Source organism: Arvicola amphibius, chromosome 3 (genome assembly GCF_903992535.2).
Source record: "Arvicola amphibius chromosome 3, mArvAmp1.2, whole genome shotgun sequence".
NCBI classification, from domain to species: domain Eukaryota; kingdom Metazoa; phylum Chordata; class Mammalia; order Rodentia; family Cricetidae; genus Arvicola; species Arvicola amphibius.
In genome coordinates, this window is record NC_052049.1 from 130,831,012 (window position 1) to 130,854,561 (window position 23,550).

At 49.7% G+C, this 23,550-nt stretch overlaps 1 protein-coding gene across 1 annotated transcript in view; it reads right to left on the reverse strand.

The window, feature by feature from the left end:
* The window catches only part of Coro2b (coronin 2B), a 107,515-nt gene that overhangs the window by 9,227 nt on the left and 74,738 nt on the right, over window positions 1-23,550 (reverse strand). The window contains exons 3-5 of the mRNA XM_038322938.1: window positions 12,425-12,541; window positions 1,810-1,959; window positions 649-813 (exon numbers count right to left, since the gene is read on the reverse strand). Coding sequence (XP_038178866.1) covers window positions 649-813; window positions 1,810-1,959; window positions 12,425-12,541 — 432 coding nt within the window. The remainder of the gene's footprint in view (window positions 1-648; window positions 814-1,809; window positions 1,960-12,424; window positions 12,542-23,550) is intronic.

A 23,550-nucleotide genomic window follows, 5' to 3' on the forward strand; every position in this document is an offset into this window, starting at 1 on the left:
GGACCACACATACAGTTTCAGACAGTGTTGGGATCAAAGCCAGGGCTTTGTGCATGGTAGGCACAAACCTATCAACCTCTTCTTCTTAACCAAGCACTCCCCATCCCCTGTCCTGCCCATCCATATTTTACATCCTCTGGAGCTGTATGGTTGCCATGTGGTAAGAACTCAAGAAACCATCCTTGGTAATTCCCAAATAGCACTCAGACCTCTTAATCTGAGACTCAGGGAATAACCTCACCACCAGGCTCCCCGTGTGGAGCCATCTGTGGAGCTGGAGTCACGTATCATTTGCCCCAGGATCATCCTGTGCAGGTGGCTGGGTGGTGAATTCAAAGTCCCCTCCCTCTTTACCGGTGATGGGACTTGGTTAACCCTTGGGACTCAGGTCTACTGCCAGGGACTCAGGTCTACTGCCAGAGGCTGAAGAACCCCATTTAGAGGAGATGTCACTATGACAGGAAAGAGTCTTCTAGTCCTCTGGTTCCTTCCTGCTCAGAACAAGTCAGCATTCCTACAGGCTGAGAACGGCCCTAAGCCAACAGGCTGAGCAGCAGGTGTGGGAGAGGAGCGCAAATGGGGCCGGGCACAACCCCCTTCTCCTCTACAGCCTCTTAACACCTCCTCCCCGTCAACAAAATGCTCCACCTGCAGCACACGGCCTGAGCGGGGTTCAATCACTCGAAGCTTCTTGTCCTTGCACGTGGTGGTGAGCAGGCTGCCATCTGTGTTGAAGGACATGCAGAGGATCACGTCTGTGTGGCAGTCAATCATCTTCACTGGCTCGCCTATGTCCAGGTTCCAGATGAGGACCTGTGAAGGCAGATATGCAGGAGGTAACGTTAGCAGCTGCCGTGGCCCTGGGTGCCTGCCCTCCATCCACACCAACAGACCTGGCAGGAGCTGCCCGCACAAGGCCTGGGCTGTGGTGGGATACAGGCATACTGCCGAGGGTTCTGTATAGAGAGGCAGATGCATCTCAACTACACTCCAATGTTTATGATCATCACCCTGACAGGATCTGAAGACTGCCTAGAAGACAATGCTCTGAGCATATCTGTGAGGTAGTTTTCGGACCGGGTTAGCTGAGGTGGGAAGATCTACCTTGTGTCGACAGTTCTGCTCCGTGGGCTGCAGTTGAATGAAAAGAAGAAAGCCCGCTAAGCACCAGCATGCCTCTCTGCTTCCTAGCAGACGCGGTGTGACCAGCTACCTCATGCTCCTGCCATCATGGAAGGATATACCCTCCAACTGTGAGCCAAAACAATGCCTTCCTGAAATTGTTTCTTGTTGGGTATTTGGTCAGAACAGACAGAAAAGTAACCAGCATATATCCACTGAGCTTCCCCAACAGGTCCCAGGACCATTCTTGACTTGGTTCCTTCAAGAAACAGAGAGAGACATCCCAGGACTGGACCCAGATGGTGGGCATGATAGGGTTTGGGGCTGCAACTTGCCCTGTACCCCTGCAGCTTGGGTTGCTTACTTTTCCTACCAGGATGTGTGGCTATCTCTTGGTTAGGAAGTTACCAGGCAAAGGATATGAGCATTCTCTTCTAGTCCGCAAAACTCCAGAGAAGATAGGAAAGATGCCTTAAGGCCCCAGGTCCCCGGGGGGGGGGGGGGGGGAGAAGTGTGCACAGGAGATGCTCAGTCTCATGCAGAGTGAACGAGCGATTGGATGAATGACTGAGCAAATGGACCACGCCAGTCAACAAGCTTAGGCTATCATCCTCCCCCCCCACCCCCACCACATCCCTCCTCACTGAGCCAGAGCTAGCCGGGCTGCCCCACACCCGGGCCCCACACCTTGTAGTCATAGCCAGCGCTGAAGAGAATGTTGTTGGTCGTGGGGTGCCACTCAACCAGCCCCACACGCCGGCTGTGTCCATGGAGCTCCAAGAGCGCCTCAGTCATGTTCCGTTTCAGCCCGCCCTCAGGGATCTCCCAGATCCGAACCTGCAGAAGAGAGTCTGGGCATTGGTTGAATGAGCAGAGACAAGGAGTGCCACAGAGGGCCCTGTTCCTAGGTCACGCTGAGAGAAGTACCTGCCGGCTTAGAGTGGTAGACAGAGACCTTGAGGGAGGCCATAGCACTAGAGACAGTGAAGAGCATCCCTGGTTGACCTCATCTTTGACCTCAGGGGTTCTCAGACAATAAACCTTGTCTTCATTTTTTTTCCCTCTTTTCGGATCTAATGTAGCTCAGGCTGGTCTCACTATGTAACTCAAAATGACCTGAAACTTCGGATCCTGCCACTACCTCCAGAGTACTGAGATTACAGGAACATGCTACCATGCCTACTTTTACCACATCTATTTTATGGGCTGCTGGGGATTGAACTCAAGGTTTCATGTATGCCAGACAAATACTCTAGCAATCGAGCCACATCTCCAGTCCCGGACAGCATGCTGTTCTCTTCCTGCCAAGCTCAGAATGTCACAGCAGCTTTTAGCAAATACCAAGTTAAAAAATCTGCCTTTGTTCCTCCCCACTCTAGCAACCTCTTAAGAAAATCTTCTGCCCCAGCATCTCCATGGTGGGTCCCCTACTCTGTCCCTGACCCTGGATGGACATCTGTGCAGAGGGAGGCTCTGGTCTGTGCTAGGAGACAATCAAGGGCAGAGTATCTGTCTAGAGGTGCGGCCTGAGCCTGGATGGTGGAGCTGCTATTTGTGTCTTGTGGATGCGAAGAGGCTGAAAAGGATGGTCTGTGGAGAGAAGGATGGGCCAAGAATGGTCCAGGTGGAGAGCTACAGAGAAGAGCACACACAGTTCCAGAGAGGGGCTATAGACAGACCTTGGTTGCTGATATTCACTCCAAGGGACTTCGGTGGCTTCGTCCAAGCATGCTTCTCAATTTTTGCTATTATTTTTATATTCCAGCTGCAGTTTCCCCTTCCTCCTCTCCTCCCAGTCCCTTCCCCACACCATCCACTGTTCCCATCCCCAATCTACTCCTCCTCCATTTCTGTTTAGGAAAGGGCAGGTCTCCCATGAGTATAAACAAAACATGGCATATCAAGTTGCAGTAAGACTAAGCACCTCCCCATGTATTAAGGCTGGACAAGTCCACCCAGTATGAGAATAAATATTTTATTTTAAAAATATATTTATTTTATTTTAAATTGTCTGCCTGTCTGTCTGTGAATGTGTGTCTGTGTATGTATATCTGTGTCAGTGTAGGTAGGTACACTTGAGTGCAGTGCTCAAGAAGGCCAAAAGAGGGTGTTGGATCACCTGGAGCTGAACTTGCAGCACCTGATATGGGTACTAGGAACCAAACTTGGATCCTCTGGAAGAGAAGTAGGCACACTTAATTAACCATTGAGTCATTTCTCCAGTCCCTTGTGATACTCTGTAATCTAGTGAGTTGGTTTGAATGAGAATGTCCCCCATAGGCTCTGTGAACACTCCATCTCCAGCTGGTGATGCCATTTGGGGAATTTTAGGAGGTGTGGCCTTATTGGGGGACGTATGTTATTAGAAGAGGGTTTTGAGTGTCTAAAGACTCTTTTTTTTTCAGCTGACTCTCTGCTTCATGCTTGTGGTAAAGGACATGAGCCCTCAGCTTCCTGCTGCCACGGCTATGCCTCCTCACTATGATGGACTCTGGGTCCTCTGGACTCCTAAGCCCAAATAAACTCTTCTCTAAGTTGTTTTAGTTGTGGTGACAGAAAAGTAACTAGTAGACCTAGGAAGGCATGCAGATATTCCCTGTGACGTCTCCTAGACAGAACACAGTGACTAACATTGGTGGGGCAATGTGATGTCAATATGTCATGTCAACCACAGAAAGCATCTTAAAGGGAACCGCAGGCAGACCCCAGTTCCAGGAGCAAGGCTGGAATTGAGGCTCTTGACGGGAACTCCTTTGTCAAGTTTCCTGAGCTTCTTCAGACTATGGAAACAAGGCCCTTTCCTTAAAGCACCTATCTATCAAGTTGGTAAGAAAGCAAGCTTTCCCAGGGAGGACTTGAGAACACCGTCCTCAGTTCTGAGAACAAGGTTCCCCATGGGCACCCCTTGGTGGCTCTTCCTAAAGCCCAGTGCCCACCACCACCTGCCAGTGTGCAGGAGTGGCTGAAAAGAAACTTGGCATCATGACTGACTCTCTTCCAACAGGTCTGTGTAAAGACTTTGGAATAGGGGCTAGTTTAGAAATAATGGGGACAGTGGAGTCAGGGTGATGACCAGGAAGGCACACATTCCTTTGCTCCCCAAAATGTATTACAAGAAGGCGATTCTGGAGTTGAGAAGACTAATGCTTGGAAGACATGTGTAATACACACACACACACACACACACACATACACACACACACACACACACACACACACACTCTTCTTTAGTCCCCAAAGGCTACTATTATTCATACTATATTCATACTACATATTCATCAACTTATTTTTTTCATGTGACTTCAGGTAGTATTTTTGTACACACAGATTATACATGTACATGTATCAGCATATATATCATATATATTTATATGTTTGTGTGTGTAATGTGAATACATATGTATATACATGTTCTTTTGTGTATGTTCATGTGTAATGAGGCAGAAAGTTGACCCATGGCCTCTAGCTAGGGTCCAACCCCGCTTACTAGCTGAGTGACACTGGATGAGCCATTAACCCCTCAGAGGTTCTGACACTTAGTCTAGAAAATAAAGTCAGGTGCCTTGCAGGGGCTTGTGGGTTCAGAGTCATGTGAACTGATCTGTTAGCGTGGCAGCTGGGCTGTGCCCAGGTAATGTAAGGGAGGTGGGACCCCAGCTCCAGCCCCTTGGGAAGGATTTAAGCCTCTGAGAGAGAGGGAAAAGGAGAGGGAGAGGGAGAGGGAGAGGGACAGACAGACACAGACAGACAGACAGAGCTATAGGTGGATGCCAGTGATTGTTAAATGTAGGATCCCAAGCAGGGTTTTGGGACCAGGGAGAATCAATACCCCAATGAGAGGTGTCAAATTTTATTTGATACCTGGCAATTTTCTCCCTGAGCCCAGTTTTCTCGTCTATGGGGAGACAGGCCTGGGAATCTGTGCACACACTTCTACACATTAAGCTGAGTTAGTTGATCTCCTAGGTGTATCTGATATCGCTGAGTGAATGCCTGAGGGAAGGAACCACTCAGCTTGACCCACAGCAAAAAGTTGGCGCCAGATACTTTAAAAAGCTGAAGAGGAGCTGCTGTACACGGTGGGCTTAAAACACCCAGAAGGGGACTCTAGTCCCTTAGAATGCATGGAATTTGCTGGAAACAAAGTGTATCTGGGACACAGGAGGAACACTGTGGTTCTGCGGAGAGGGTGTGCTGAGAGCTTACTTCAATAAAACAGGAAACAAGAGTCTGCCAAACAGGATTTGGGGAAGGAAGGGGTGGAGAGAAGTGTGGAGAGTGGCTTCTCCAGCAAGCCAGCTGTCCCGACAGTCCCCTTCCAGTCCAGAGCCAGAACCTAGCCACACTCAGTCACACTTAATCCATTAGCTAAGGTGTAGGGGGCGGCTTCCAGGAGCACAGACACGCGCAGACAAGTGAGTGCAAGATGGTGCACTACGGACAGTAGAGAAAGCCTCAAAACGAGTGTGTGCATGGATGGACAGGACAGCTAGCTAACAAAGCTGGGCCGTGAGCTCGCAAAGCTCCCTGCAAATTCAGGCTCTGACCTCAGCCATGGTGCCTGTGGCCAGGTTTCTTAGATCTTCTGAGCACCTTTTCCCAGCTAAAGGGTAGCTCTACCTGCTTCTCATCTACGTTTCTCATCCACACAATGGCCACGAAAACTGAAGAAAAACTCTATATGTACCCCTCCCCCAGGAAGATGACTACAGGCTAATTTTATGTCAGCTTGACACAAGCCAGGCTCATTTTGGAAGAGGGCACTGCTGCTGAGAAAGCGCCTCCATCTGATCGGCCCATGGTGCATTTTCTTGATTGATGTTTGATGTGAGAGGGCCCGCTGTGGGTGGTACCTCCTCTGGGCTGGTGGTCTTGGGTGCTATAGGAAGGCAGGCTGGGCATGCCTTGGGGAAAAACAGCACTTCTCCACGGCATCTGAGCCAGTCCCTGCCTCCAGGGTCCTGCCCTGAGTTCCTGTCCTGACTGCCGTGGATGATGGGCTGTGGCGTGAAGTGTAATAGAAATAAATCCTTTCTTCTCCAAACTTCTTTCAGTAACAGTGTTTTATTACAGCAAGAAAAACCCTAACTAAGCCAATGACCATGGGTTTATAATGCATACTTAAGTAATGCTTATGTAAAATTAAAAATCATAGACAACTATTCTAATGATTTATTTTTATTTTATGTGCATTGGTGTGTTTGCTTGCATAGATGTCTGTATGAGGGTGTAGACTCCCTGGAACTGGAGTTACAGACAGGTGTGAGCTGCTATGTAGGTGCTGAGAGTTGAACCTGCGACCTCTGGAAGAATAGCCAGTGCTCCTAACCCCTGAGTCATCTCTCCAGTCCCCTATAGACAACTTCTCTATAGATCAAACTTTAGATGTGACTCTTTTTTTTCTTTCTTTTATTTTTTAAGCTTTATTTATTCATTAATTATGTATACAATGTTCTGCCTGCATATATGCCTACAGGTCAGAAGAGGGTATCAGATTTCATTAAGGATGGTTGTGAGCCACCATGTGGTTGGTAGGAATTGAACTCAGGACCTTTGGAAGAATAGTCAGTGCTCTTAAATGCTGAGCCATCTCTCCAGCCCTCCTTTTTATTTTTTTAAATAATTACATTATGTGTGTGTGTGTGTGTGTGTGTATGCGCGATTGTATCTGTACGTGTGTGTCTGTGGATACAGATGCATGTAGAGGCAGAAGAGAGTGTTGGATCCCTGGAACTGGACTTACAGGCAATTGTGAGTCACCTGACAAGGGTGCAGGGTGCAAGAGCAACAGCAATCTTAGTCATTGGGCCATCTCTCCAATGCTTCTCCCTCTCCCTCTCCCTCTCCCTCTCCCTCTCCCTCTCCCTCTCTCTCTCTCTCATTTTGAATTGGTGTTTTGAGACAGGGTCTCATATGGCCCAGGCTTCCCTTGAACTCACCATGTTCCTGGGGATGACCCTGAACCCTGTTCTCCTTTTACTTCTCAATGCTGGGATTATAGGTATGATCTGCTATTCCTGTCTTTTTATTTTATTGTCAAAACTAAGGCACAATTCCCACACAAGCCTATGCCTACAGGGTCAGGATTATCGTTACCTCTGTCTTTGGCCTCTGCATCTTTTGTCCCTGCAGTGTCTAGGTCTTGAGAAAAGTAACACATGCAGCCATGGCTTCCTATCACGATAGCGCCTCTCTCCTGAAAGCCTGCCTGAGGCTGTTCCACAGTTAACTTTGATTTTTAAAAGTAGGGGTACACTCTAAAATAACAACTAAAATTATGCACAAGCACACAGATCAGGAACAAGGTGGTTTACTGTCACTGCCAAGTGTCACGTGCTGATGTCATTATGTGCTGTGTTTTCATTTTTAAAGTTGATTTTGTTTCATGTATGTCTGTGTACATGTGTGTGTGTGTGTGTGCGGTTTTTAGTGGACCCTAAGGATTGGCACTCAGGTCCTCATGCTTGCACAGTTAGCGTTACTGCCCAGTGACACATCTCCTGGTTACCCTCATCTATCTGTCTGTCTGTCCATCCATCTGTCCATCCATCCATCCATCCATCCATCCATCCATCCATCCATCCATCCATCTTGTTTTTTGAGATAGAATTTCTCTGTGTAACAGTCGTGGCTGTCCTGGAACTTACTTTGTAGACCAGGCTGGCCTCAAACTCATAGAGATCTGCCTGCCTCTGCCTCCCAAGTGTTGGGCTTAAAGGCCATGCTGGGTTTTGTACTTGCTCTTCTTCACAGGAAAGGCAGTATAGCAAGTCTGTCGACATCAGCATCAACATGCACTGTCCTGTGGCATTATGGCAGTTACAGAGCCACCAGGCCACAGCAAGTTCCTGTGGGCACGTAAGCTGCATTGTCCATGCTTAATGGATATGCCACTATGTACTCTCCTTTTTTGGGGGTACGGAGACCACCCACTTACAGCCAGCTCCATTGTGCAGGCCACTCTCCCTGCCTCCCCAGGAGGGGGATCACTGCCTGGCACAGAATGGGCACCCAGGATATATTTTCCTTCCTTCCTTCCTTGTATGCAGGGAACTGAATCTACCACTGAGCCCCTCAGATAGGGCATTAGCTTTGGGTTGCAGACAGCAGATGCAATGGAGGAGCTTGAATAGAAGGTAAAAGAAAAGATGCTGAGCTTGGCCCACCAGCAAGAGGGACCTCGCTCACTGTCCCTCTTTTCCCTTGGCAATCTTCTTCTCCCCACTCCTTGAACACAATCTCTCTCTCTCTCTCTCTCTCTCTTTCTCTCTCTCTCTCTCTCTCTCTCATACTCTACCATCTCCCTCTGAGTAGGGGGCTACCCTGTGAAGGTCTGGGAGCTTGAGCCTTAGAAAGAAAGCTGCCCTTCCCTGCCTGCCAGCCAGCTGCCCTCCCTAGCTGCAGCAGAAGCTATAAAAAGCACAGCCCTTCAACAATAGGTGACATCACCCAGCAGGCTGGTGAAAAAAAAAACTGGATTCTCTGCCAGATGCCAGGCAGAGTTATGGTCCCTTCCCTCCCCCAGGATGAGGCCTCTGGGGAAGAAGCTTGGGCAGGCTCTCTGAATCCTGCAGGGATGTAGGCGGATAGACTACAAAAGACTCTCAAGCCTTGGAGGAGGGGAATTGATCCCTAGGGACACAGCAATCTTGCCTGTGCTGAAGATGTCCCTAGGGCAAGGGATGGGGAGGAGCTGCTGGAGTCTCCCTGTCTCCCTTCAGCATCCTCTGAATGTTTTGGGACCAGAGAACAATGGGCTCGGTGAGGGATGGGCGCATACTTCCAGGGAAAAGGGCCAGCCAGACTGCAGCAAAGGCTTCTTTGTGGGGTCCTTCAGGATGGTGCTCCGAGTCCTGCTAGGGGCTTCTGTGTCTGGCATGCCTGTGGTCCTCCCAGACCCACCTCTGCAGTATGATGCACATTAAGATGCCCGTCAGGCTGGAATGGGTTGTCGGAGGAAGTCCAGGAGATCTGAGAGCAGGAAGGCCTGTCAGAGACTCCTCAACATCTGGTTTCAGGCCCAGGGGGAGAGGGTTCTCTCGTATGAGTGTTCAACACCCAGCTTGGGACACAGAGAGAGGACACAAAGATGGCGTGTGCAATGGCTCCAGACTGTCAGCCTGGCATGGTTCTGAGCTCAGTTTCCTCTCCAGTGGAAACAGAACCTTGGCAAGGTAGCAGGGCAGGAGTCTGGGGGAGCTGCTCGAGCTCAGACTCCCCATGAAACCTTGGCTTCAGGGTTCAGTTCTCCCGGAGCAGGTGAGCTTCACCCTAGGGTCCGTGGGCACGAAGGCTAAGGTCCTAAGCACTGGACAGGTGTGGGCAGAAACCTGAGGGCTAAGGTGGAGCTCTGAGCCTGGCTTCTGGAGCAGCTGGCCTGGCAGCTGCCAAAAGCTTAGCTCCTCCCTGATGTCAGCCTTAATCACCTGTCTAGATCAGCAGCCTGGGGTAGGGGTGGGGAGTGGGTGTAGGGCCACAGGAGGCTGTTCCCATTCTCTGCAGTGCCTAGCTTGCCTTTTCCCTCCCCTCCTTCTACCTCAGGGCTTCTCTCTCTCTCTCTCTCTCTCTCTCTCTCTCTCTCTCTCTCTCTCTCTCTGTCTCTGTGTGTATCTCTCTCTCTCTCTCTCTCTGTGTGTGTGTGTGTGTGTGTGTGTGTCTGTCTGTCTGTCTGTCTGTCTGCCTGTCCCTTCTCCCTGCTCATCCATGCTGTGTGCTGGCTGGAGTCTCATATCCTCCAAAAACGTGGCTATGACCCCTTCAGGTTTCTCACCCCCACCCGCCTGGATCCCAGAGGATGCTCAGATGTCTTGGGAAGCTCAGGGGTCTCAGCTTCTCACCCTGCCTTCATGCCTTGTCTATCCTAATCGTCCCTTTGCAGCCTTCTCTCGTGCTCACTCCCCTAGTGACATCGCCCACAGTTGCAGCCATGCCAGAGGACTTACCTTTCCTTAGACATATATGCTCTTCCTCCAGGCTTTGGCCTGGGCCAGGGCTCTTCTTGGGGCCCCTTTAACCCTTTCTCTTCAGGTCAAAGTGTAATCATACTGGCAGGAATGAAGATACCCTAAAGAAACTTATACCCTCCTCTTTCTTATTAGATTGTTGAGACAATGGCCTCCAATAAATTGGAATTTCCACAGGAATCTCATGCTGGGAGAGACAAAAGACTGAATCCTGCTACCAGCCAGAGGCAAAACTTATCACAAGGAAAAGAGATTTCATACAGTCTGAAAAGCTTGTTGGCCATTTTGAAGAGACTGGAGCCCATCACTGATGGGTCAGTGACGGGCAAGACCGTACCTCACCAGGAGTGCTTACTGAATAAATAATTGACCAAATAAATCTCATTTCTCTGTGTTTCACTATTACTTTGTTGAATTGGCCTATTGTGGATGGGTGGCCCAGGCTCTGGCCCTAACAAACAAATCCTGAGTCTTCCAGGTCCAGCCCTCCCAAGTCCTCTCTTTCTGTATCTGGGTCATCATGAGTCCCTCTCTCTTCTTTGTGCCCTCAGTTTGTGTGACTCCAGAGTAGCTCTGACTCATCTGCACTGTGTCTTCTATATAGCTGGTGGGCCTGCCTCCTTGCTGAGGCTGTTTGCAGAGCTGGACTGAAACGGTAGGCGTCTGTGAGGTGCCAGGCACAGGACTAGGCATGGGTTTCCTCACACCCCTTCACCGATGCTGACAAGAGTACTGTGATTATTGCCTCTGACAGGAGCGAGCCCAGCCAGGGCCCAGAGAGGTGAAGCCATATGCCCTTAGGCACCCTGCTAAGCAGTGGCCCTGAGGTCTCCTCCTGAGGCCTCCAGATTCTGCTGTTGAGTTCTCTTTGGACCTCAGGAGCCCATCAGGTCCAGTTTGTCAATCAGTGGGTACCAACTTTTTGGTTCCCAGCTCAGGGATGAGCCCTGAGCTGATCTGGCCACACATGGTGGATGTCTTATGCATTGGCTGCATTCAGGATGAAGCTGCAGCAGATGGAAGAGAAGGCTGAGCAGCATCCATCCATCCATCCATCCATCTATCTATCTATCTATCTATCTATCTATCTATCTATCTATCTATCATCCAACCATATATCCATCCATCCTACCATCTCTGCCAGTCCATGCACACAGACTTCCAACCATCCATCCATGTGTGTATCCTATGTACATCTATCCATGCATACATCTATGTACAAGTTCTTCCATTGGTGCATTTAACTGTTCATTCAATCCATGGCAGGTATTTTTGTAGATATGAGGTCCTGTGTTAGACGCCAGGGATGCAGAGCCAAATAGGTCATATTCTCTTCCCTCTGGAGTTCATAGTCCAGCCTGGGAAGATAGGGACATAGCTCTGAAACTATTTCCAGTTTCAGTATCCTGGGCCCATGGCCTGTCCTCAGACTATGCCAGCGCACACTAGGTAGCCCCAGCAGCCTGGCTGAAAAGTAGAGTCAATCACCTTCACTTGGGAACAAAGGGACCCCTGTACCAGCTTGGCTAACACTTTGAATCCTTTTCTGTTCCACTGCCCCTCTGAGACAGCCCACACCTGAGATGGAGAGGGTACAAAGCTGTGTTGATGCCAGCGTCCCTGGATTTCCCAGCCCCCTTCCCACCTCCATGTCCGGGGACCGAACTCATGCTTGCACAACAAGCACTTGACCACCTGGAGCAGTGTCTCCAGCTCCTCTTCTTCCCTCCCCTTGGTATGGCCACCTGCTCTCCACCCATCCTGTCTCCATCTGCTCTCCACCCATCCCTCTCCTCCTTTCTCCACCCATCCTATCTCTACCCATCCTGCCTCCTCTGCTCTCCTATTTATCTTTCCTCAAGGGGTAGGGTGTAGAAAGCTGGAATACTATGCCCTTAGGACGATCCTCCACCAGCACTGTCCTTGAAGCCACAGCTCCGGAGGACAAACTGTGGGACGTTTAACCCACGTGAGCCTGCAAAGCTCAGGAGCCCTCTTCCCTTTGCCTCACCCCTCCCTTCTCCTCTGCACTTCCCTCTCCCTCCTGCCCTGCATCATAGAGCACAGGGAGAGGCTGAATCGCACCTCATTTTTGGGTTCTAATTCTCACCTACAAAGCAGCACTTCCACACGCAGTCAGCCACTGAAGCACGGGTGTGCCCAGCAAAGATCCTCTCCCTCGGCCCCTCCCTGACCCCTATCCTCCCTATCCTGGGACTGGCTGAAGGAGGGACAGGGCTAGGAGGAGAAAGCGGGTTATGTATGGACAGAGGTTCTGGGGGGGGCAGGGAGGTGTGAGCTCAAGGTCATTCCTGGGGACCGTCCACTGCTCAGCTCACCGAAGTGTCCTCGGAGCAGGAGGCGATGATGTTGTCAATAAAGGGGTTCCATTTAATGTCCAGCACATTGCCTTGATGCCCGCACACCTTGGGGTAGTTTGGCTCGATTCTGCCTGTCTGCAAGGGAGAGAGAAAGCATTAGTTTTGTGCCCCTATTCAAAGTGGCTCAGAAAGGAAAGATCTTTGCCTGGGCTCTGGGGTGGGCTCCCCTGCTGGGCTGGGATCCTTGCTGGGGTGGGTTCCTCTGCTGGGGTGGGCTCCTTGCTGGGGTGGGCTCCTCTGCTGGGGTGGCCCCCTTAGTGGGGTGGGTTCCTTCACTGGGGAGGGCTCCTCAGCCCCTTTACTCTCGGTGTCCTGGTGGAAAATCATAGGCTGCTTTGACCTCTGTGACCCAGCCAGCTGCTGGTTTCTTGCAGCAGGCTAGAGCCTCAGCCAGGGCCTTGAACATTCCTAGGCTCTGATAAAGGTGTCAAGGCTATTTCCCAAAATAGGGGGGTAAGAAACCCTGCCTCCTCCATTCTGGAGCCCAAATTCCTTAAACCCTCACATAAACTCCATCCAGCCCCTTCACTGGTGGGGGCGGGGAGGGGGCACTTCAAGGCCAGCTACAGCCCTCAGGAAGTCAACCTGAACCCTGCCATTTGCAGTGTTTCTTCCTTAGAATCTTGGGTGTCTGGGGGAAACCTTGGGGATGCTCTCTTGTGAGAATTAAGCTATTTTTTCAGAGTATGTATTGCGTGCATGTGTGTGTGTGTGTGTACGAGTGTCTCTCAGTGTGTGTGTGTGTCTGTATGTCTGTGTGTGTGTGTGTTTGTGTGTGTGCGAGAGACAGAGAGAGAGAGAGAGAGAGAGAGAGAGAGAGAGTATGTGTGTAGGCTGGAGGTCAGAGGCCAACCTCTGGGGTTCCTCAGAAGCCATCCACCTGATTTTTAGAGACAGGGTCTCTCACTGTGACATGGAGCTCACAAATGAACTAGACTGCCGGCCAGCCAGCGCCAGGGATCCTGTGATATCGGTTTCCCCAATCACTGGGGTTGTCAGCACGTGCTACTGGACCCCCATCTTTGATGTGGGCTCTGGGGATTAAACTCAGATTCCCATGCTAGCACAAGGAACACTTTTTTAGCGAATTGAGCCATCTCAGTGGTCCCATTAATGTCATCTTTTGTTTTATATGGATGTCTGTGTACCACATGTGAACCCTCAGAGGCCAGAAGAGTGTGCCAGATTCCCGAGAACTAGGTTTAGAGACAGCAGTGAACCACCATATAGGTTCTGGGAGTCAAACCCGAGTCCTTTGGAAGAGCAGCCAGTGCTCTTAACCACTGAGCCATCCCTCCAACGACATTTCTTGTTTTATTGAGGCAAGTTCTCGCTCTTAACTTGACAGAACTCAGTCTGTAGTCCCAGCTGGCCAGAATTCCTGGCTCTCCTTCTAACAGCCTTTCAAGGGCTGGGGTTACAGGCATACACCACCATATCCGGCTTGTTAGGTGAGGTTGGGACCCCAGTGCTTTATCCAACCCTGACAAACACTCTACCAACCAATCCACACCCTCAGCCCTAGACTATATTTTTTTTTGTGTGACAAGACTTAAGCTGAGGCTGAGCCATATGTGACTCCAGGGTCTACTAAGGCGTTGTCTTTAACTCTAGCAGCAAACCTGTGAATTAGAGGTGAGGAAATGAAGGCCCAGAAAGGCTAATTAAGGCCCCCAGATCAAGCAGCTGAAACTGAGGCTGGGATTTCCAAACAGTATGATTCCGCAGGGCACGCCCTTTGAACCTTGTCGCTCTTAGCCAGTGCCCCCTCCCAGTGCCCTCAGCGTGGCAGCCAGTCTTGCTAGGGCCCCACTCTCTCCCACAGCCACGCCTTTGGCTCATCTCACAGCTGCACTTGAGGGTCTGCTGAGCAAAGCTGTTTGCAGCAAGCTCCTGGCACCCAGCCCAGCCCAGGCCACTCTGAGAGGCACCAGGGCCGTCAGTCAGTCAATAGCTGGCCAACAGGAGCACTGATCTAGGAGCCATGGGGATGCGCTGGCAGTGGAGAGACAGGTCTGCCACGTTCCCGGACCCTGCGAGAAGAGACAGACGGGAGCCATGCTCTAGGAATGGAACAACTTTACTTATTTTTCAAATGTGTGTGTGTGTGTGTGTGTGTGTTTGGGTGTGCACCCCAGAAGGCGTGTGGAGGTCAGAGGACAGCTATGTGGATTTTTACCTTTACATGAATTCTGGGACTAGATGTCAGGCCATCAGACTTGTGCTGTGTGCAAGCACCTTTACCTGAGACATTTTTCCTTTTTTTAAAGACTTATTTGTCTTAAAGCCCAGGCTGGCTTTGAACTCGATACCCATGGTTAACCTTGAGCTTCTGTTCCTTGTGCTTCCAGCTCCTGAGTGCCAGGATTGCAGGTGTGCACCACCACTTGCAGATTTCGGCCGTGCTGAAGACAGGACCAGCACCTGGGGCTTTGTGCCGGGACTAGGCAAACGCCCTACCAACTGAACCACATCCTCAGGCCCAAAGACTCTTTGGGCCGATGTAATAGCCGCGAAAAGCCTCGTGAACACAGTGAAACAGTTAAGATGTGATGAATTTTTAATACTCTGTGCTTCGGCTTTTATTATAATTTACTTAATTGTAAGTTAATGTAATTTAATGTTTAATAAAGGCCATACTTAACAATCGGCTTTAAAAAATTTCTAGAAACTTAGCCGTAGGCCCTGGCAAGATGACAGACACTGACACAACACAACACTCCTCCTCCTGCTAGGATTTCTGCACGGTTGCTACGTTGACATAAAGATGAAATAACAAGTCAAATGCCTTGCCAGACATTCCAAAATTACATATATATCCATATAGATACACATCTATATACATATACATATATATGATACTCTGTATGTATATCAGCAACAGGAGGATCTGAATTTAAAACTAGACTGGGCTAGACAGACTGCCTCATAAATAAATAAATGAAATCACAAACAAATAAATAAAGTAGCTAATCCATTCCCCTTAGGGGCTGTGAATAAAGTAGACCTTCATCCGTCTGTCTCCAAGCCTGGCTGCAAGCTGCTATCTGATCCTGGCTTCCAATACTTAATGCCAGCCCCCACTAACGCTCACTCTGACACCAGTGTGGACAGATACTATTAATATATATTAGTAAAATCAAATCTGGGGTTAGAGAGATAGCTTAGCTGGTACAGTGCTTGTAGACCTGAGGACCTGAGCCTGGATCTGTGGCACTGGGTAAAAGCTAGCTACAGTGGCATTCATCTATATTGGGGTACAGAGACAGGCAGATCCCTGGGGTTTGCTGGACAGCTAGTCCTCCTGAATTGGCAAGTTCCAAGTTCAGTGAGGGGTCTCCTCTCAAAAACTGAAGGTGAAGAAGGGCTGAGGAAGACCTTCAATACTGACCTCTGGCCTCTACACACACACACACCACACACACATATAATATACACACACAACACAGACACACAACACACACGTATGCACACAGACACGCACACCACACTAACACATACACACAAACACAGACACACAGACATACACACACACCACACAGACACATACACACAAACACAGACACACAGACACATGCATACACAGACTCACAGACAGACAGACACACAGACACACACACCACACAGACACATACACACACACACAGACACATAGACAGACAGACAGACAGACAGACAGACACACACACACACACACACACACACACACTCAAAGGAAAGAGTGACTAGCCCAGTCTCTGTAAGGTCTGTGAACAGAGCGCCCCCTCACCTGTCAGTTTTCAAAGCAGCTCCAGGCTGCTGGCCAATGCCATCTTCTCATACTTAATACACGCTTCCCACCAATATTGCTGCTGACTCTAACACAGACTGCTGTTATTAATATATCTTACCAAATACGGTCAGATTCAGACCTCATGACAGTTCCATTTTACAGCCGAGAAAACAAGTTTGGATTCCTTCGGAGTGTGCTCAGGGCCTTCCAGTGTGATACATCGGAATTACTTGCAGGTTTGTATTTGCTGTGGCCTGTGGGCTGCCAGTATCCCAGAAGAGCTATGAATGGGTCCCAACGTATTTGTAGATACAATGTTATATTGTAGTGTCAAAAGGTTGGACAGCCTTGACAGACGGTCCGTGCTGTTCCTATGGTAGGTTCCTTGGGGGTTGGAGTGTAAGATGCCATCTGGTCCCTGAGCCTCTGAGGGCTTTACCTTCCACAGAGCCAGGCAGGGACTTAGCGTAGGATGGATGGAGGGGATCATGGTAAGGAAGGAATATAGATGAGGATTAAGTTACATGGGAATCCATTCTACCTGTCAATATTCCAAGATTGGGCAGTGGCTTTCCTGGAGGCCCCTGGGCAATATCATTCCAATACTTTTATTTTGCTAAATTTTAAAAGTACTTTTATTTATTTATTTGGTGTGTGAGGAAGGGCACACATATGCACACATGCACGAGAGTAAGCACGTTGTGGTGTCCATGTGGAGGTCATGGGAAAACGTTTGACGGCCAGTTCTCTCCTTCCATTACATGGGTCCTGGATCATCTCAGGAGCCCAGGCTTGGTGGCAAGTGCCTCTTCCCACTGACCCAACCATCTCACCGGTTCTGTATTTATTTTCCAGACTGCACCTCATGCAACCTACCAGGTCAGCCTCTAACTCATTTTGTAGCCAACCCTGAACTTATCTTCCTGCCTCCAAATCCTGAGTTCTGGGACTCCAGGCACGAGCCACTACACCTAGTTTCTAGGGCTGGAGACAGGGGTTTTGTGCATGTAGGACAACACTGGACCACAGTGTCCCAAACTCTCTGCCGCACTTTTAACAGGCTCGTGGCCTTTGGTAACAGGTCCACTTTGAGAATTTACTCCAGGGGAGCACACCCAGACATCCTGGCTGAGTTAGTGCCCCCCTGCAGAAGCCCTGCAGAGAGGAGTTGAAGCATGTCAGTTTAACAGCACCGTATTTGAGGAACGCTTATCAACACAAATAGCTAAAGATCTAATATTTAGTAAATCAGAATTATGTTCTATACACGAAATGATCATCATTACTAGAAACCACACAATCTGTAAGAAAACATACTATAACATTCATTGTGAGTATTCCTAGCTAGTTGAATATTAATAATGACTTCTGATTCTTTTCTAATTGTGCTAGCTAGGTGGGTTTTTTTTCCAACTTGATACAAGCCAGAGTCATCTGAGAGGAGGGAGCCTCAAATGAGAAGATGCCTCCATAAGATGGGGCTGTAGGCAAGCCTGTAGGGCATTTTCTTAATTAGCGACTGATGCTGGTGGTGCTACCCCAGTCTGGTGATTCTATAAGGAAACAGGCCTAATAAGCCATAGGAAGCAAGCCAGTAAGCAGCACCCCTCTGTGGCTTCTGCATGCTCAGCTCCTGCCTTCAGGTTCCTGCCCTGCTTGAGTTTCTGCCCTCACTGCTTTTGATGATGGGTTGTTATATGGGACTGTGAGTGAAATAAACGCTTTTCTCCCCAAGTTGGTTTTGGTCATGGTGCTTCACAACAGCAATAATAACCCCAAATAAGACAATAACAAACATTTAATTTTAAAACTCTTTAAAAAGATTTATTTTTAAGCCGGGTGGTGGCAGTGCATGTCTTTAATCCCAGCACTTGTAAGACAGAGGTAGGCAGATCTCTGTGAGTTCAAGGCCAGCTTGTCTACAGATTGAGTTACAGGACAGCCAAGGATACACAGATAAATCCTGTCTCAAAAAACAAAACAATTATTTTTATTTATGTGCCTCTGGCTGTCCGTGTGTCTGCCACATGTGTGTGCTCACTTGCAAAGGCCAGAAGAGGGTCTTGGATCCTCTGGAGCAGAAGTAATAGATTGTGAGCCACCTAGCTGGGCTCTAGGAGCCAAACTGGGTGGATCCTTGGGAAGAGAAGTAATCTCTTTTAGCCACTGAGCCATTTTTCTAGCTCCTACCTTAAAATTAAAATCTTAAAAAATATTGTTTTTCATTTTGGTCAAAGATATGGGTATGCTAGGCAAGTGCTATCTTGTTGAGATGAGGTACACCCTTGACTCTAATATTTAACATTTAAATTCAAATGATAAAGATAGACCTTTCAATTTTAAAACATTTTTTTATGTGGTATCAGGGATTGAATCCAGGACCTGGTGTATGCCAAGCAAGCTAAAGCACATCCCTAGCTCCATAGATATTGTACTAAAAAATAAACAGCTAGGGCTGAAAGGTAGGTAACTCAGAGGTTCTTCCAGAGGACACTTGTTTGATTTCCAGCACCCATATGGCAGCTCACAACAACCTGTAGCTCTGGTTCCAGAGAATCAGATGCTTGCTTGCTTCCTTCCTTTCTTAATTTATTTGCGTGGGGGACTCCTTATGTCTCATGGCTCACAGGTAGAGGTCACATGACAACTTGCAGGAGAAGTCAGTTGTCTCCTTCTACCATGTGGGGCCTGGAGATGGAACTTAGGTCATTGGGCTTGGTTGTAGGTGCTGTTACCTGCTCAACCATTTCGCCAGACCCCTGGTTTAATCATCATCATCATCATCATCATCATCATCATCATCACTAATAGTAGTAGTATATAATGTAAATGTGTGGTGGTCAGAGGACACCTCTGGAGCCAGTTCTCGCCTTCCACTGTTATGCGGACCCCGGGGATTGAACTCAGGTCAAGGTCGTCAGGCCTGCATAATAGCAGGTGCTTGCTTTTAACGGCTGAGCCATCTCACCAGCCCCACAGCCTGTTCTATGGATGAGAATTGAACTCTAGAAAGCCTTGCCCAGGTGAGGCAGATGGGAGGCAGGAGCGCAGCTTGCACCTGGCTGTTCGCTCATAGGCACCCCTGCTGCTATGGCTGGAGGTGCGGCATCAGCAAAAGGTACCGAACAGACGAACAGTAGAACTTCCATCCTTTCCCCTTCTTACCTTGTGCCCCCCACCTTGTGCTTCTGAACCCTTTCTACACTTTAGAATCACCTGGAAATTTCCAAGATCCTCATACCCCAGCTCCAGAGCTTAGCATGTGCTATCCCTATGTCCAAGAGGGAGGCTGGACTTCGGTGTGTCTTTCCAAAGATTCCCGTTATTCCCATGGGTGGCCATGTTTGGAAACCACTACTGTGATGCCCTGGATTCGTCTGAGACTTTCCTACAGATAGACAGGGAGGATACTGCAGACAGCCTTCTCCATGGGGGAGGAGCGGGGTGAGGGAGGAGGTAGGAGGTGGTGGCATGCAACCCGAAAGCATGATTGGAACATCAGCATACCTGAAATTCAATACCACACATGGACAGACCAAGCCCATGTTGGTGATGGGCCACATAAGGAAGGGCTGTCCCCTGTGAGTCCTAAGGCTCATTTTGAGTGATGGCTGTAAGCAAGGCCTTTCCCAGGGCCTTGGATGAACTGTTCGTATTCTTCCTTCTCCTCTGGAGGGAAGCTAGTATTAACGAGGCTGTTATCACCTGTGGGCTGCCATCCCTTTCCCTAAAGCCTGCAGGAAAGGTCAGGTGCCCTGGGCCTTAGGCCCTGAGCTCTTTGGCATCTTTGCCCCAATTTGGGTTCCTACATCCTCCACACACTCATTTCTATGAATTTCACCTAGACAAGGTGATTTGAGAGGTGAGGACACTCGTCCCTAGGCCACCTGACAGTGACAGGTTTGTACAGGTTAAGGGCAGTAAACAACACTGTGGAGTGGGAGGGCACGTCATGTTCCCTCACACAGGGACCCTTCATCCAAGGAGCCTGTTACAGGCCCTTCCCAGTTGGCCCAGCATTAGCTCCCGAGGACATATCCTCTTCTCCTGGCTCCAGAGAGGAGAGGTACTGGGGACCTCTCTGTCCTTGGTTCTGGGAAGTGACTGGTCATAGTCTTTGGAGTGGGCACGCAGGTCCCCGAGACTGGAAGGTGCCGAGTAGCAGTGTGTATATGAGTGTGTATGGGGAGGAGGCTGGCTCTCAGGGCTGGGGATTCCTGCCTTTGCAAGTCTCAGAGCCCGTGCTTGTCTTTGCTGTGTTCTGGTTACCGGCCCTTTTCATGAACCCTGTGCTAAAACCCAAAGACATAGGATCTCCCTTCACCGCCGAGCCTGGCAGACCTGTGGAGAAGAGGAGAGCATGCTTTTGGGGACAACCTGGCAAGGGGTCTGAGTCCCTTCCCCTGGCTGTTTTCTGCCTCTCAGGTGAGGAAGGCAAAAGAGCCAGAGTGTGGCACAGGGGACTGTGTTGCTGAGAGAAGGGTTTGTGTATAGGGCGGGGAGCAGGGAGTCTGAGGACAGCGAGATCTAAAGAGGGAGGCAGGGGGATACCTAAGCTGCAGGAGGCCCCATACCTGCAGATGTCTGGATCTGCTTTGAAGAGCTGAAAATTTTGAGAAGGACCAGACCAGAGAGGAAGGCCTGGCTCAGACGGCTGAGGGACTTCGGCCCTGTGAAGCAGTCTGGGCTTTACAAGCAGCGGGTGCCATAGGTCATCCTATGCAGGAGGAATGCCCTGGTGGAGGGCCCAGAAGCATTCTATGTTACCAGTATTCTTGGAGAGCCCAGGGATCTAAGGGAGGGCAGCAGACATTAACCCCATGAGCAGGCCTTGCCTGACATCAACACCTTCACATCCTTTGCCATTGAGGTTCCCTCTCCACCCCTTCAGCTAGCCATTTCCAAGATGTTCTTCTCCAGGAGTAGGCAGACAGGCAGCTAAGGTCTGCAACAGCCAGCCTACCTGGAGGCCCCTCCATGCACCTGGCGGAGCTGAGCTAATCTCCAGGAAGGGTCCTCTGTACCTGGTTCTCCAGCAGGATACGTGGGCAGCTGAGGCGTGTGGGCACACCTCTCAGTGTAACAGATGAGAGAAACCAGAGGCTCAGAGCCAACAACCAAGCACCTTATTCAAGGTTATACAATACCACAGAGCGGGGCAGCACTGTCAGACCCCGCCTGGGACTTGCTCTCAGGGGAATAAGCTGTCTGTGAAGAGCCTTGTGCCCTGAGCTGATGAAACCATACTCTTCTGGCATTCAATGCCTTATGTGTGATGGGGGTGGGAAGCCAGGGGAGGAAGGCAAGACGCCAACATTCTAACCGCAGCACCAAGTCTCTAACATGGAGTGGACTGTGGCACTCAGAACACTCTAGCTGTTGGGAATATTTAAGAAGTAGCTGCAAACATCTGGAAGCTCGCAGGCCTGGTGGCGAAGCCTTTGTATTGCTTGAGCTGCAGTGAGGAGAAAGGTACTTTCTGGTTTAGGCAAGAGACAGAGAAGGTTACCGGGGCCCCAGCCCTGGGCTGTCATCACCAGCCGTAGACCTGCAGACCCGTGCTCCACAGGAAGGCATGGAAGCTGGAGACAGGGCCCAGACCACCGTGGTATGAGCTCAGCGACTTCTTGATTCTTGCCCTGCACAGACTGTCATCTGGGAAAAGGGAACCTCAACTGAGAAAATGCCTTCTCCAGACTGGCCTATGGGGCATTTTCTTAATTAGTGACGGATGTGGGAGGGCCCAGAACTGGGGGTGGTGCCACTCTCGGGCAGGTGGTTCTGGGTGAATAAGAATGCAGACTGAGTAAGTTAGGGGAAGCAGGCCAAGAGCAGCATTCCTCCATGGCCTCTGCTTCAGTTCCTGCCCTGCCTTCCCTCAGTGACATTACTTGAGGGTTGTAAGATGAAATAACCCTTTCCTTTCCAGGCTGCTCTTGGTCATGGTGTTTCTATCACACCAACAGAAGCTCACAAAGAGGCACAGGCCTTAGTCATCCAGCTTTTGCCTGGACACCATGCCTGCTCCAGAGGAAGCCTTCCCCGGGAGAGGCCTAGACAGAGATGCCGCACAGATGGCCCCACACAGGAGAACCAGAGGGCCACACCCTAGATCAGTCTTAGGTGAGGTCTGGTATCTAGGTATCAGAGGCATCTCAGATCGCATCTTAGAGGGCCTACCAGGCCTGTGTTATTGCCTGACTAGAGATCTCTTCTTCCACAGCTCATCAGAGCCAGGAAAAGCAGAGAAGAGGCATTGGTGGCCGGAAGCCCTTCCTGTCACACCCATCGGCTCTTCTAGTGGAGTTGTTGGGTAACCCCCTTGACACTCACGAGCATTACCAAGCCACAGTCACAGTTTGGACAACAGCAGTAGGTGACAAGGACCCTTCATCTCACCCCTGCGACTCCATGGCTGTTATCACTGCTTGAATTTTTGCCTTTTTGGTCTCAGAGTAAACAGTGAAAGTTCTGAGAAAGGGCAGTTGGACTGGGTGAAATTGCCACCCTGGTCCTCCTGCCTCCCTGGCAGGCATTCCTAGCCATTCATGAAGTCCTGTCCAAACCTAATATTCAGAGAGTCATGGGCAGGAGACCTAAGTGGGTATATGAGATGGAGTTTCAGTCAGCCTGGCAACATGGGGTCCATAGAGCTCTGACAGCCGTTAGCTTCTGAGCAATCACTAAGTCACATAGAGGCCTATTCCTCCCCAGAGCCTTGTTGAGTTAATCCCCACCAAGGCTGAACATCAGTCTTTCCCTTCCTTCCTTCCTTCCTTCCTTCCTTCCTTCCTTCCTTCCTTCTTTCCTTCCTTCCTTCCAGGGCTACCCCACCCTCAAGAGAACTTTAGTTGACATATATGTGTGTGTATGCATATAAATATTTTATTAATATGCATATAACATATACACATATAAATATTTTATGTAGTGAGCACAGATAGGGTGCACATGTAGACATCAAAAGACAACTTTCAGGAGTCGGTTTTTTCCTTCCATCAAGTTTGTTCCAGGGCTCGAACTCAGGTCTTCAGACTTGGCAGCAAGCTCTCACTCACCCTCTTCAGCATTCCCGCTGGCTTCTAAACTAGTCTGCATGGACCCTATGTGGGTCCTGCTGTAATTATGACTTTCCCCATGCACTGTACCCAGCAACATCTGTGGACTACATGGCCACCTTTATGACACGTGGGGAGTCAGGAATCCCCCACTTCCTGATTTAGAGGATACTTTCATTCTTCAGCTGCATTAACCCCTGCCCCAAGCGCCAGTGGCCACCTTGGGGGTTCTATACAGGTGTGCACCACCACAC